General features: G+C 43.7%; 1 protein-coding gene across 2 annotated transcripts in view; it reads right to left on the reverse strand.

Moving 5' to 3' along the window:
- Positions 1–14,787, reverse strand: part of MECP2 (methyl-CpG binding protein 2) — a 67,644-nt gene that overhangs the window by 27,865 nt on the left and 24,992 nt on the right. Inside the window, exon 1 of one of the 2 annotated variants that reach the window (XM_054578165.1) lies at positions 3,536–3,759. The exons of the other annotated variant lie outside the window; for it this stretch is intronic. Within the exon in view, the coding sequence (XP_054434140.1) occupies positions 3,536–3,642 (107 nt within the window). The 5' untranslated portion in view covers positions 3,643–3,759. Of the gene's footprint in view, positions 1–3,535; positions 3,760–14,787 lie in introns of those variants that run through there. 2 annotated transcript variants of the gene reach the window in all.

Raw genomic sequence — 14,787 nt, forward strand, 5'->3', positions numbered from 1 at the left:
ATGTTAAAGGGACTTATTTAAGAGAAAGAGGAAGACCAAAACTATGAACAATAAAATGGCAATAGAAACAAATCTATCAACAATTGAATCTAAAAAACCAACTAAGCAAATGAGAAGAAGTGAGAGAGAATTATGGATACGTAGAGTATTTTGATGGTTTCCAGATGAAAGGGGAGTGTGGGGGAATGGGTGAAGAGGTGAGGGGACTAAGCATAAATAGATGGTTACAGAACAGCCACAGGGTTGTAAAGTACAGTATAGGAAATGGAGTAGCCAAAGAACTTATACACATGACCCACGGGCATGACAATGGTATGGGGATTGCCTAATGGAATGAGGGGTGCTGGGTGGAAGGGATCAAAGGGGGAAAATTGAGACAATTGTAATAGCATAATCAAGAAAATATGATTTAGAGACTTCCGGTCAAGATGGAGGTGTAGGTAGATACACTTTGCCTCCTTACACAACCAAAAAAAGGACAACGACAAATTTAAAAACAAAAGTAACCAGAACTGCCAGAAAATTGAACTGTATGGAAGTCCCACAACCAAGGAGTTAAAGAAGAAACATTCATCCAGGCTTGTAGGAGGGGTGAAGACGGGCAACTGGGGCAGAGAAGACGAGTGGCAAGGAGGTGGGCGGAGGACTGGGTGGGTGAGGCAGCAGCTGACAGACAGGATGGTCCCGCATTTGTGCGCAGATAAACCGGGAGGAGCAACTGAGGAGTGACAGACCACACAACCCAGGGTTCCAGGGCTGGAAAACAAAGCCTCAAAACCACTGGCTATAAAAACCTGTGGGGGTTGTGGTGGCAGGAGAAACTCCCAGCCTCACAGGAGAGTTCGTTGGAGGGACCCACAGCGTTCCAGGATGTACACAAAGCCACCCACCAGGGAATCCACACCAGAAGGGCCCAATTTGCTTGTGGGTAGCAGGGGAAGTGACTGAAAGCTGGCAAGAGCTGAGCAAGCAGCACAGTTCCCACTCTGGCCCCTCCTCAACATATAGCGCCACAACACAGCAACGTGGGTTGTCCCACCCTGGTGAATACCTAAGGCTCTTCCCCTTCCAACATAACAGGCATGCTGAGGCAAAGAAATATGGCCCACATGGAAGAACAGATCAAAGCTTCAAAAACAGAACTAAGCGATGAAGAGATAACCAACCTATCATTCAAAACACTGGTAATCAGGATGCTCACAGAAATGGTTGAGTATGGTCACAAAATAGAGGAAAAAGTGAAGGCTATACAAAGTGGAATAAAGAAAAATATACAGGGAACCAACAGTAAAGGGAAGGAAACCAGGATTCAAATCAATGATCTGGAGCAGAAGGAAGAGATAAACATTCAAACCAAAACAGAATGAAGAAACAAGAATTCAAAAAAATGAGGAGAGGCTTAGGAACCTCTGGGACAACTTTAAACATTCCAATATCCGAATGATAGGGGTGCCAAAAGGAGAAGAGGAAGAGCAAGAAATTGAAAACTTCTTTGAACAAATAAGGAGAACTCCCCCAATCTGGCAAAGGAAATAGACTTTCAGGAAATTCAGGAAGCTCAGAGCCCCAAAGAAGTTGGACCCAAGGAAGCACATACCCAGGCACATCATAATTACATTACCCAAGATTAAAGACAAGGAGAGAATCTTAAAAGCAGCAAGAGAAAAGGAGACAGTTACGTACAAAGGAGTTCCCATGAGACTATCAGTTGACTTCTCAAAAGAAACCTTACAGGCAAGGGGTTGGAAAGAAGTATTCAAAGTCATGAAAGGCAAGGACCTACATCCAAGATTACTCTATGCAGCAAGGTTATCACTTAGAATATAAGGGCAGATAAAGTGCTTCCCTGATAAGGTAAAGTTAAAGAAGTTCATCATCACCAAATCCTTATTATATGAAATGTTAAAGGGACTTACCTAGGAAAAAAAAGATGATCAAAAACTGTGAACAGTAAAATGACAACAAACTCACAACTATCAACAACTGAACCTAAAAAAAGAAACAAAAACAAAAATAAACTAAGCGAACAACTAGAACAGGAACAGAATCACAGAAATGGAGATCACATGGAGGGTTATCAGGAGGGAGGTGGAGGTAGGAGAATGGGGGAAAAGAAGCATAAATAGGAGGCACAAAATAGACAGGGGGAGGTTAAGAATAGTATAAGAAATGGAGAAGCCAAAGAACTTATATGTATGACCCACGGACATGAACTAAGGGGGGGGGATGCTGGTGGGAGGGGAGTGCAGGGCAGAGGGGAATAAAGGGGAGATAAAAATGGGACAACTGCAATAACATGATCAATAAAGTACATATATAAAAGAAAACAATTAAAAAGAACAAAAATAAATAGGAGGAAATGCAGCAATGGATAGAAAGCAGTTCTGTATGGCTGAGGAATACACCTGTGAGAAATGGTGCAGGAGCAGGAGGCCAGAAAGATCCAGGGGTCACATTAGGGGCCTCAACATCATTTGAAGGCAGGGGTGCCACTTTCGGGTTTAAAGCAGGGGAGTGATATCTGACTCTAGGAACTGCATGGAAGATATAAATGTACAGGAGCATTAGCAAGTTATTGTAAGAGTCCCAGAGAGATGAGGGTTTGAACCACATCAATAGAAAAAGGGATGAAGAGGGAAGTTGGAGAACTAAAGGAACCTGGCAGGGCTAGCTGGCTCCTGGGATGTGGGCAGTGAAGGGCAGGGGAGGAGACTGTCGAGTTCCCAGCTTGATGACTGGTGCTATCAGGTGTGATAAGAGACCAGAGGACACGGGATTTGGCTGTTTAGTTTTCGGATCTAACCATCTTATATGGAAGGAGGCAGGGGTGCGGTAGGGGAAGCAATAAGGTGAGGAGAATGGGAGGGAGAAAAAAGGGCAAAAACCTTGAAATGCCTTGCATGGTTAAAATCGGACTAAACTATACATACACCCCATGAGCCTTTTTCTAACATGAAGCTAAACAAGTTTTATTTCCTTCATACTTCATTTTAGTGCTCTCTGTCGCCACCTAATGGGATGTCAGCTGAAACCCAAAGATTCATCCATGGACTGTCCAGTGGCAACGAGAGGCTCCTGACAGAGTAGCTACCCAGGTAGAGGGGGGATGGGACCGTGCCTGGGTGGAGAAGGACTTGTCGAACTAACTTTAGCTTTCTGACAACATCTATAGGGTCCACGAGACCACCTTCTGGAAGATCAGAGGTTCCTGGAGCTAACAGAGACATTCATTCATTAATAATACCTCATTCAACTTAAGATCATTTTCCGCAGATAAGCTTCAACCTTTACTTCTCTGTACTCCCAGGATCAACCATCAAACTGAGTCATGCTCAGGAAACCACTGTGTAGACATACACGAAACTGTTATTTGGTGGGACACTTGGACCAGCTCAGCTCAGTTTTTGGTTAGTATTTAATGTGTCACCTCTAGGTCTAGGTGGACTTACTTCTTGCTGCTAATTCCCTTCCTCCTACAGTTCCGGCATACCTACAAGTGTTATTCACTGAACAAGGAGTGTAACAAGTGCCATACCAGAGGTGACATGGGGAAGTTGTGGTGGGCGAGCAGAGGCAGTCACTGCTCTCAGTGGCTTCAGCAGAGCAGGGGGCACATGCAGCAATAGGTAACTTCACTGTCATTTGGGACTGCTTGGAGAGAAGTCCATAGGAGACTCAATGCAAGACACAGAGCTCAGTGCAGAGGAGGGGACAAAGAGATGAGGGCCAAAGAGCATGACCTGATTTAACTCCCCTTTTTTGCCAGTGAAGAGCTACAAGAGGGAAACCAACATTTTTACATGTCATGGAAAGGCCACTAAGATAGATGCTTGAGTCTGGTAAGTTCTCACCTATAGGGTATGGGTAAGGATGAGTTTGCCTCTTTAGCTGGTGTAGATTCCATGAGTGGATCCTGATAAGGCAGGCAGAGAGCAGCTCATCCAGAACCACTGCATGTGGACGGAGAATAGAGAAGCAATCCTAGGGGCTGGCCAATGAGGAGGTGATCATGAATATAAACTACTCTTTTGGAAAGCCTGGCACAACGAAGATGTGGGGCATCCAAAGGCAACGGGTAGTGAGCCAACAGGCCAAGAAGGTAGATATGCTAAATTTGCAATGAAATATAAGGTATATTTAAAAGGATGTTTGCTGTTTTTCATAACATGGATGTCTTAGTCTGCCTAGGCTGCCATAACTAAATAGCACAGACTGGGTAGATTAAACATTAAAAACTTATTTCTCACAGTTCTAGAGGCAGGAAGTCCAAGATCAAGGTGCCAGCAGATTCGCTGTTTGGTGAGGGCCCTCTTCCTGGCTTGCAGACAGTTGCCTTCTCACTGTGTACTCATGGCACACGACACAGAGGGAGTGAACCCTGTGGAGTCTCTTTTTAAAGGGATATAATTCCATCATGAGGGTCCCACCCTCATGACCTCATCTAACTCTACTTCCCAAAGGCCTTGTCTCCAAATAACATCATATTGGGGGGCAGGACATCAACACGTGAATTTGGGGGGAACACAAACACTTTAGTCCATAACAATGTTCTATTGTTAAATGAAAAATGAAAATGCAGGGTACAGCACTACATATACTGTGATACCAATTAAAATGCAGTTCAAATGATGGTAGTACAACAATGTGAATTTATTTAATGCCACTGAACTGTACACTTCAAAATGGTTAAGATGGTGAACTTTATGTTATGTGTATCTTAACCACAATTTACAAAATCAATCTAAGAGAAAACAAGAAAGGAGAAAAAAATAAGGAACAGAAAATGGAGAAAAACTGGAATGCACAAAATAATACTGTAAAAACAAATCTAAATGCATCAGTAATTAAATAGATGTTAATGGACAAAACAGAATGGATTTTTAAAAAATCTAGCTACTTGCTACTTTTCAAGTTACATCTAACCCATAAAGACACAAAAGGGACGAAGATGAAAAGGTGCGGTACTGACCAAAAACACAGGTGGTGCAGTGCCATTACTATCAAAGAAAAATTCAAAGTAAAAACACTGTTAATTATAAAGAGGGTCACTTCATAACACGAAAAATTTCAATTTACCAGGAAAATAAAATAGCTTCTAAAAAGGCCTCAAAATAAATAATAAAGCCAAAATTAACAAAGCCCATGGAGAAACTGATGTGTCCACCAGCACGGCAGGAGACTATGATAATCATTCTCCAGCAGTGGGTAAATCAAGTAGACAAAATAACAGTAAAAGAGATGATACTTTCATAACCCAGTGGACAAGACCAAGGTGATGAGCTTATGCAGGCTTCTACATCCCCACTTGGCAGCTGCACACTCCACTCAAGCAGTCACACAACTTCACAAGCTGCAAGGGCTGGTGTCACACATACCAAGTTCTCAGACCACAGTGCAATTTAGCTAGAATTTGATTTTTTAAAAACAGTAACTAGGAAAAAACTACAAAGCCATGTGCTTAGAAATTTAAAAAATAAATTTCTAAATAATTTGTGGTTCAAAGAAAGCATCATAAAGAAAATTTTAAATACCCTTCAACCTCAATAAAAAACCTTCCAGTGGTAGGACTACACATCAAAAATTTTCTGAATGCAGCTGAAATGGTTTGAGGGTCAGCATTACATGCTTATATTTGAAAAGAAGGTTGGAAATGAATGAGCTAAGTTTACAATTCAAGAATGAGGGGAAAAAAATAACCCCAGAGAACATACCTCAAGAAAGTATAAGATATAATACAGATAAAAGCAGAACTTAATAAACTAGAAAGCACTCAGTAATAAAAGACAGTAATACCCATAAGTTTGCTGTTTGAAAGATTTATAATAAAACCAACAAAATTCTACCAAGACTAGGGAAAAAGGGAGAAGGTATAAGCAAACAATTCTAGAATGAAAAAGGAGACATAAATAAGATATTGCAGAGGTTTATAAAAAGATACGCACAACTTCATGCTAGTGAATTTAGTAACATAGACAAAATTGTCAAAAATATACCTGACCCAAGCAGATGCAGGGAAAATAAAAATAGGTTTCCAAGTGTGTATATGTGCACAGAACATATCAAAGAACATCCACAGGACCCTGAAAGTAGACGTTCCCTATAGAGGGGCCTGGGTGGTAGCAGGGACACAGGACACTCACAGACCAAACATCACTTTAGAGTTTGCACCTCTTGAGTTGTGAACCATGTAGGTGGGTCTTCTGCTCAACAGTGGATCCAAATGTGCTCATAGACAAGGAAAGGCCTCACCTGGCTGCGCGTGCAGGTTGGCCCAGTAGATGGGGAGCAAGCTGCGTAGCAGGAGCAGATCCCAGTATTAGCTGGCACTAGGTCTTTTCTTTCTTTTTGTCCTTTTAATCTTTACAAATTTGGTAGGTGATAATGTCATCTTCTTTGTTTTCATTTGTGTCTCTTTGATTATCACTGAGGCAGAACTCTTTTCCTGTTTTCATTAGCCACCTGTATCTTTTATGAATTTCCTGTCCATATTCTTTGTTCATTAGTGGTGACTAGTGGTAAGTCAGCAATGAGGATTGTTGCATTCAAGTCTAGACTAAAAAGGAAATTTAGCGCTGGCTGGTGTAGCTCAGCAGATTGAGTGCTGGCCTGCAAACCAAAGGGTTCCCGGTTTGATTCCCAGTCAGGGCACATACCTGGGTTGCGGGCCAGGTCCCCAGTAGGGGGCGCGTGAGATGCAACCACACATTGGAGTTGCTTTTCTTCTCCTTCCTCCCTTCCCTTCTGTTATAAATAAATAAATAAATAAATAAATAAATAAATAAATAAATAAATAAAATCTCATTAAAATTTTAAAAAAAGGAAATTAAAAAATCTGCCCAATTACACTCACAGTAAATGACTGCTGAATAGCCCAAGACGGCTGTTCCCATTGCTGGGTCAGAGGCATTAAGCCTAGTAGGATGATTCATTGGTGATCTGCAGCTGAACTATTTTTCCCAATCCAAACACCTCAGACTCACCCAAATCCCATGGAATTACACCCAAGCATTCATTCATTCATTCACTGAACAGCCAGCCTGTTTGTCAAGCACTGTGATTTGATGGAGGCCAGGATCTGCTGGGGAGTCTCGCTCAGTAGGTACCAGTGGCACTCCCCACATTTCTTTACCCCCTTTCCAGAGGGCCATTTTAGCTACTATTAGTATTCCTAAGTCACTAGCCCATCACTAAATGATGTACAGTCAACCCAAAAGCTCAGACCATGGCATTTTTCCCAACACTTTCACAATTACTGCTTTACATAGTCTTACTGAATGGCCAGCAACACACCAAAGTAGTGTTTAACCAAAGGTAACACAGGCTCAAGGACAGAAAAATGACTTGACAACTAGTAGGTATAAAAGCTGAGATTTAATCCTAAGGCAGTATGGCTCAAAAAGCCTATGTTCCTCTACTATCTTGAGATAAAACTGTGAAAGCATGTTTTTTTTTCCCTTGCCTATACATCAAAGTTGGGTTGCAAGCAAAAGAAACCAAATCTAGCTAACTTCAATTACAAAGGTTTTTTTTTTTTTTTTTTGGTAGATCTGGAAATGGAGAGACTAGAGAACTAAGCCCAGAAAAGTGGCTGTATAACTGAAAACTAAGCTCATAAAAGCAGCTACACCTCCACCCTGGGCATCACCATCACCTCATCACTGGACACATGTGTCATTACCATGACTTATCTCTCACTATCCCTCAAGAGTCAAAGTCCCTGAAGGCAAAATGGTGTGGCTAAGTCTCAGTCTCATCACCATCCCCTAGCTTTCAGGGAGCGAAGGTAGGGAATATTTGTCCCCTATGGCAGGCACTGCCAGCTGCCCCCAATACTCAGGTTCTCCATCTGCCTTCCTAACAGGACCTTGTGCTCAGCTAGGGAAAGATACCATATTTCCCAGCTTCACAGCAGAGCAGGACCAACATTCTGGCTAATGAGACAGAGGCAGAGTATGCTGCCTCTTGCATTCTTCTTCAGGCCTGCTCTTGTCCCATGGACTGTGGACACAGAGCAACCTCCCCATCCACTGGCTCTGGGCTTGCTCACATTGTCTCTGACTTCTACTGATGGGGCTAAGGAGGATAAGACTATAAGAGGCTTCTGTGTCTTGGCTTGCTCCTCTTGGGTTCCTGACGTCCACCTAAGAGACTGTCCATGGCAGTTGCTTTCCCTTTCTGGATCCTGGAACCACAGGCTTGAGAACAGATATGAATGCCATCTTGCAGGTGATCCAGATCCATCAGTGAGAAATAAATGATTGCTGTTATAGCCACTATTTGTTCCTCAGTTAAAAAAAAAAGATAAACATGGAGACAGAAATAGAAATTAGTGAATGGGTAAGCTGAAGGGTAAGCTGGAAAATGCTCCTTTGCCTTTCCCCACACTCTCCTTCCTTCTACCTGGAGAGGAGGATGCAATAGCTAGAGCTGCAACAACCATATTGTGACCACAAGCAACCTTGAGAATAGAAGTCTCCTGCTCAGGGTGTTGGAGGAAAAAGATTGAGAGGTGCTGATCCCAGATACTTATGGACCCACTGCAGTGGCCATGGACAGACTTCAGGGCACATGAGAGAAGAGGATACCACAAGCCTCCACCCCTGTATTTAGGCTTTCTTAAGTAGAAGCCAGGGTCCACCTGCTTCCTACCCAAGATCCACACAATGTGGGATTCTTTTAACACAAAAAAGGTAACAGGGTGCTTTAAAGAAAAAAAAGGCACAGCACAACAAAATGTTCATGATAAACCATATGTGAGATTTACTTGCTATACAGCTTTTCACTAAGTTATCACAATCACTATAACTGAAGCTATTGAAAAATGACAAAATAAATTCTGAGTTTTTTTTCTTCCTATTTCCGTTGGCTAAAAATGCAGCCTTTGAGTTGTTTATAGGTGAATTCAAGAGACAAAAATAAACCCATATAATTCAGAATGTACTGAGGACAACACATATGCCTTCTATGTGATAAGCTGCCAGCATTATTTATTCAAAGAAAACTTGCCTCACTGCAAAAATATAAAAAACTTAAAAATAAAACAATAACACAACATACCATCTCCTACAACACCAGACTGCTTTCCTTTCCTTTATACTACAGCTGTCGTAACCTGATCAGAACAAAACATTGTTTGAATTGCCGAGACTCAGAAAGTTCAATTAGCAAGAGGATTTTGCTCTCCCAAACTACAGCTACCAAGCAGGCAGACAAGTGGCTCAAACCTCCTGAGTGAACCTGGAACACTAGGTCCAGGGAGTGGGGGGCATTTGCAGAAGCCATGTGGTGAGCCAGAAACCCTGCCCCTTACTGCTCGCAGAAGAGACTCCATCAGACACTCACACCAGGTGCTATACTTATGCAGGGGAAGGCCTCGAGGAGTTACATGGGGGTCTCTGTTCCAGAAGCTCAGAACCTACTAGGCAAAGTGCAACATGTGAGAAAACCACTGCCCTTTGTGGCTACAGGGGCTGCTGCACCAGATTTCTGTAGGGGTCACTAAGGGCCCAAGGGCAGGGTGGTTGGTCCTCTCACGCCCCTGAGCTGGGGTGGGCAGTTTCAGCCTCTTAGGAATCAGTTCTTGAGGTTTCGTCCAGTGAGGCAGAAAACTACAAAGGCCATCCTCACGGGTACTTTAAGCAGCACATCTGTTGGCAAAACACAAGTGTTGTTACACAAATATCAAGCCACAGATTGCAAAGGCACCTGACAGCCTTTAAAATTCATTTCTCCTGTTTTGCAAAGCTGCATTGGGAAATTGTGCTGTTAAACGATATACTCATAAAGGATGTATGTTTAAAAAGTGGGGCAATTGTGTAGGTACTCTTTAGACTCTCAACAATTTATTCTGTGTTTTTGGATAACTGCAAATCCCCAAAAAGTAATTCAAGCTCTTAACTCCACATATCTGCCCCTTATGTGTACCTTCTGACTCCATCCTGCAGGTTTGATTAACCCATAAAGAATATTGATCTTCTTGGCCACACAGAACCTAATGGGTCAATAACAGAGCAGGCTGCATTCTATTTTGCCTCTCTTAGCACAAGACAAAACCTTAGGGCAAGGTCTCTCTCCAGAATGAATGAATGAATGAATGAATGAATGAATAAGTCCGTCCGTCCGTCTGTCCGTCCGTCCATCCATCCATCCATCCATCCTGCCAATTCTAGGCACTGGGGATACTGCAGACGAGGTGAAAAAACAAACCCCTCCACTCATGAAGCTTAGATTCTAGTGGAAGGGAAAGGGAGGGAGGGAACACGAATAAAATGGCATATAGCAGATGATGACAAGTGCTAGGCTAGACAGGGGGATGTGGTGGGGTAGAGGCAGGCATCAATCTCCAGGGAGGGCCACACGTGAGGTGAGCAGACTTGAAGGAAATGAAAGAGGGCCCTCCCTGGGGCAAGAATGTCCCTAACCGGAGGCTAATGCCCTGAGGCAGGGATGGGTGTACCTGGAGGGTCGAGGGAGAAGCAAGAAGGTCAAGGAGATCTCAGTGGATGAGTGACAGGAGGGCAGCAGGAGATGTGATCACAATGAGCCTTGTAGGCCGCTGTAAGGACTTTGGCTTTGACTCTGAGAGGGGAGACCACTGGAGAGTCCTGAACAGAAGAGCACCACGTTCCAGCCCAAATGCTGCAGGTCTGAACAGAGATGTAGGGGGTAAGGGCAGAGGCAGGCAGAGAGTCAGGGTGCTTGGACCAGGATGGGACCAATGGAGATGGCGAGAACTCGTCAGGGAGAATGAAGTGTTTGTAGATTAATGGGATGTGAGAGAAAGCATTCTGGTAATCAGCAGCATTAGGAAGATAGAGCTGCTATTTACTGGGAAGGGGAAGACCAGGAAACAGAAAGTGCAGGGGGTCGGGAGCTCAGGTCTGAACAGGTACAGCTGGAGAAGCTGAGCAGGGACGTTAAGCCGGCACTGGGAGCACAGGTCTGGAGTTCAAGGGACCTGGTCAGCCTGGAGACAAATTTGGTAGCCAGTGGCTTGCAGATAAAATAGAGAGCCATGAGGCTGGATAAGATCACCTTGGAAGTGAGGATGGAAGTCTGAGCCCGAGGCCCTCCAATACCATGTGGGGCACTGAGGAAGATCCAGGCACCATTCTAGGTACCTGAGCTATCTCTGTGAATATACTGAACAACGCTAACCCTATCTATAGAATTCTGCCCCAGCAAGAATGACACTGTTAAGTTAACATGACCAGTCACCTATTTCTGTAAGAAAGGGACCAAAACTGTGGTTTGGGTAGGCCTCCCTGAGAAGATGCACACTGGTACAATGCCTCATGGGAGAAAAGGGAACGACTCACTTGGATACTAGAAATCACTGATGCTGATAGGCTGAGGAAGAGGAAAAGTAACACTGGCCTCCAGGTTTAACAACACAAAAGTCATCACTAGTGTCAGCAAAAGACCGACTGGAGAGGGCACAAGAAAGCATATACAGAGAGAGAGTGGAGTCTTGCTGGAAAAGGGAAGCAGAGGAGCTGGAAGGGTGGTAGGGCCAAGAAAAACTTTGGTGAAGGTGGGAGAAGTAACAGCAGGCTTTTTTGGGGGGGGGCATGGGAAGGACTCAACTTTGAAAGGAGTCTCTGAAGCAGGAGAGGGCTGAAGAGATGGCCCAGAACAGGAGCAGGAGCAAGGGCCCAGGACAGCGGTGGAAAGTATGGAGCGGGGACGGATGCTGGTATGGAGATGCAGGGCCTTTGCCCATCTCCACCTACCTCCACCATCCTTTCCTTCTGTCTATTGCCACGCTGCTGTCTGTGTCTATGTGTTATATCTATATATGGTTTTTGGGTGTTTTTTTTTTTTTTTTTTTTTTTGCTTAATCCCTTCGCTTTCTTTCATCCAGCCTTCCAACCCCCTTCCCCCTCGACAGTTGTCAGTCTGTTCCTTGTTCCCATACCTCTATTTCTATTCTGTTTACCAGTTTATTTTGTTCATTAGATTCCACATATAAGTGAGAGCATATGGTATTTGTCTTTCTCTGACTGGCTTATTTCACCTAGCATAATAGTCTCCAGGTCCATCCATGCTGTCGCAAAAGGTAAGATTTCCTTCTTTTTTATGGCTGAGTAAGGGAACACTTAATTTTCTACACAAACTTTCCAATGAATAATGAGGGCTGTTCTTTTACAGCTGCCAAAATGTGGCAACCAAACAGAAGTTATGTGGGTGCTATGTGAAAATTACTTAGGACAAGATGAACATTTTATTAAGTCTATTGTGAACTCCTTTATCTGAACTACTGTGGTCATGCTACACGAAATAGGACTGATTTGCCACTGCCCATCTACTTATAACCTGGATTCCACTGTAAACAATTGTTCTGTGGAGATCCTGGCCTTCCCTGGGCCCTTCTATCCTGGAGTGTAGACAGGCTTCTACAAGTGGATTCAATGGTAGCCCCCCAAAAGTATGTAATGTTTTAACCTTCAGGCCTATGAATGCAACCTTATTTGGAAAAGGTTATTTGGGGGTCTTTGCAGATGCAATTAAGTGAAGGATCACAAGATAAGACCATCCTAAATTTAGGGTGAGAAGATACACACACAACAGAAGGCCAAGTGAAGATAGAAGCAGAGATTAGAATGATGCAACCACAAGCCAAGGAATGTCTAGGATTGCCAGGCAGCTGCCAGCTGCTAAAGGAGGCAAGGAAAGATCCTCCACTGGAGCCTCAGGAGCAAGTGGGCCCTGTGACACCTTGATTTTGGATATCTGGCATATGTTGCTGTTGCTATAAGCTACCCAGTTTGGAGTACTTTATTATAGCTGTCCCATAAACTCAGCAGCTTCTACTTGAGCTCTAATTCTCACCAGACTCCTGAGCCTTCACAAAGGATTCATGTGCCTTCTACCCTCCTGCCTTTACCAAAAAGGAAGTGCCTGCCCCAAGGCCACCCTCAGGTGGTCACTCTCCATGCAAAAGACTATGCCTCTTCACAGGGCCCCAGCTTCTCCTCCTCTTCCTTTTCCTCCTTGTACAAACATGCTCTCACAGCCACCGGCCTGAAAAAGAGCCTCTGCAACCCCACATTGCCCTCAACCCCATTCCCATTTCTCTGGTTCTCATCACAGCAAAACTTTTCAAAAAGTGTTGCCTACACTCGGTCTCAACTTCCTCACCTCCCACTTATCCATTCCAAGCCAGCTTCTGTACCCATCACCTCTGATAAAGTTCCCTGCTTAAAATTCTTCACTAGAGGATGGCCAACTCTATATACGTATTTAGGACCTAACCCTTCAATCCTCAAAGAAACAAAGTACAGCTGTATAAAGAGAAAGAAACGGCCCTGACTGGTGTGACTAATTTTGGCATTGTCCAGCAAAGCAAAGGGTCATTGGTTCGATTCCCAGTCAGGGCACATGTCTGGGTTACAGGTTTGGTTTCCAGACGGGGCGAGTATGAAAGGCAACCAATTGATATTTCTCTCTCACATTGATGTTTCTCTCCCTTTCTTTCTCCTTCCCTTCCCCTCTCTCAATAAATAAATAAAATATTTTTTAAAAGAAAAAAACATCCCACAGAGATGATAGGAGGGGACTTGCGAACTGATGAGGTATAGTTCACAAATTTCTAGATGCTGGAAGTAGGAGGAACATGTTGACTAATGAAACAGAGCAGAATGTACTACAAGGGAGCTACAATGGAGATGAGAACCCCAAGAGGTCCTCAGATCGGAGCAGAGCAGACCAGGGGTAAACAGTATCCCTCAGACTCTCTCATGTACATATGAATAATGTGGGGGGCTTTGTTGACCATCGGATTCTGACCCAGTAGGTTTGGGCTGGGGTACTTCCAGCAAGCTCCCAGGTGAGGCTGATGGTACTGAGGCTAGTCAGTGGAGCACACTTTTGAGTGGTTAAGTGCCACTTCCTCCCATGGGCAAGAAACCAAAGAGTCTTTTCTGAATCAATGGCTGGAACCTTCTTTTACTCCCAAGGCTCCTTGTGCGTCTGGCAACAGCCCAGGTGAAGCCCACTTCTTTCTAGCCTCTGAGGATCCATGGCACAGGGGCTGACCCCTGTCTGCTTCCCCTCAAAGCAAAGTCTGTTGGCCAATCTGCCCTGCCCTGCTCCGCACAAAACTCCTATTCCAAATCCCTACTCTGGAGGGACCCTGAAGGAAATGGGCAACTCCATCAGACCAAGGGTAGCGTGCCAGATACCCAGGCATCTTGTCTCCAACCCAAGCGGCTCCTCAGGATCAGGGGAAGAGAACCAGCAACATGGAAAAGAGATCAATTTTGTCCCTAGAGGACACAGATTATATTTTTGGAGAAATCCTAGAAGATAATACAGCCATAAAACCAGAACAGAAACATCCACAGCAAGATACAGATGATAAAAAGAGTTCAGAGGTTAAAAATGGGTTAGCTACAAATACAAAGCAAGAGTGTGGCACTGTTTACAAGAGGAAAAGATGAAAAAGGACCCAAATGTTCATCTGCACAGAGCTGCTTGACTAAAGCACGGTTCATCTATACAACGGAGTGTATGCAGCAGGAACAAAAAGAATGAAGAAAGTTAAGCTCTACACTGCCATAAATAAAGAGTGTGTATATATGCTGACAAGGAGTGATCTTCAAAATAGACAAAGTGAGAATACACTAAAAACAATACGTAGAACAGTATATCTAGCATGCTAACTTTTTGTGTAGAAAAGGAGAAATAAAAATACATACATTTTTTAGATTATCTTTGCAAGAGGAAACACTAGAAGGATGAGCAAGAAACCGATAGTCACTTATAAGGAGTGAGGGAAACACAGTT

The sequence above is a fragment of the Pteronotus mesoamericanus genome, unplaced genomic scaffold (genome assembly GCF_021234165.1).
Source record: "Pteronotus mesoamericanus isolate MK-2021 breed Mesoamerican mustached bat unplaced genomic scaffold, CSHL_Meso_final contig_493, whole genome shotgun sequence".
Lineage (NCBI taxonomy): Eukaryota > Metazoa > Chordata > Mammalia > Chiroptera > Mormoopidae > Pteronotus > Pteronotus mesoamericanus.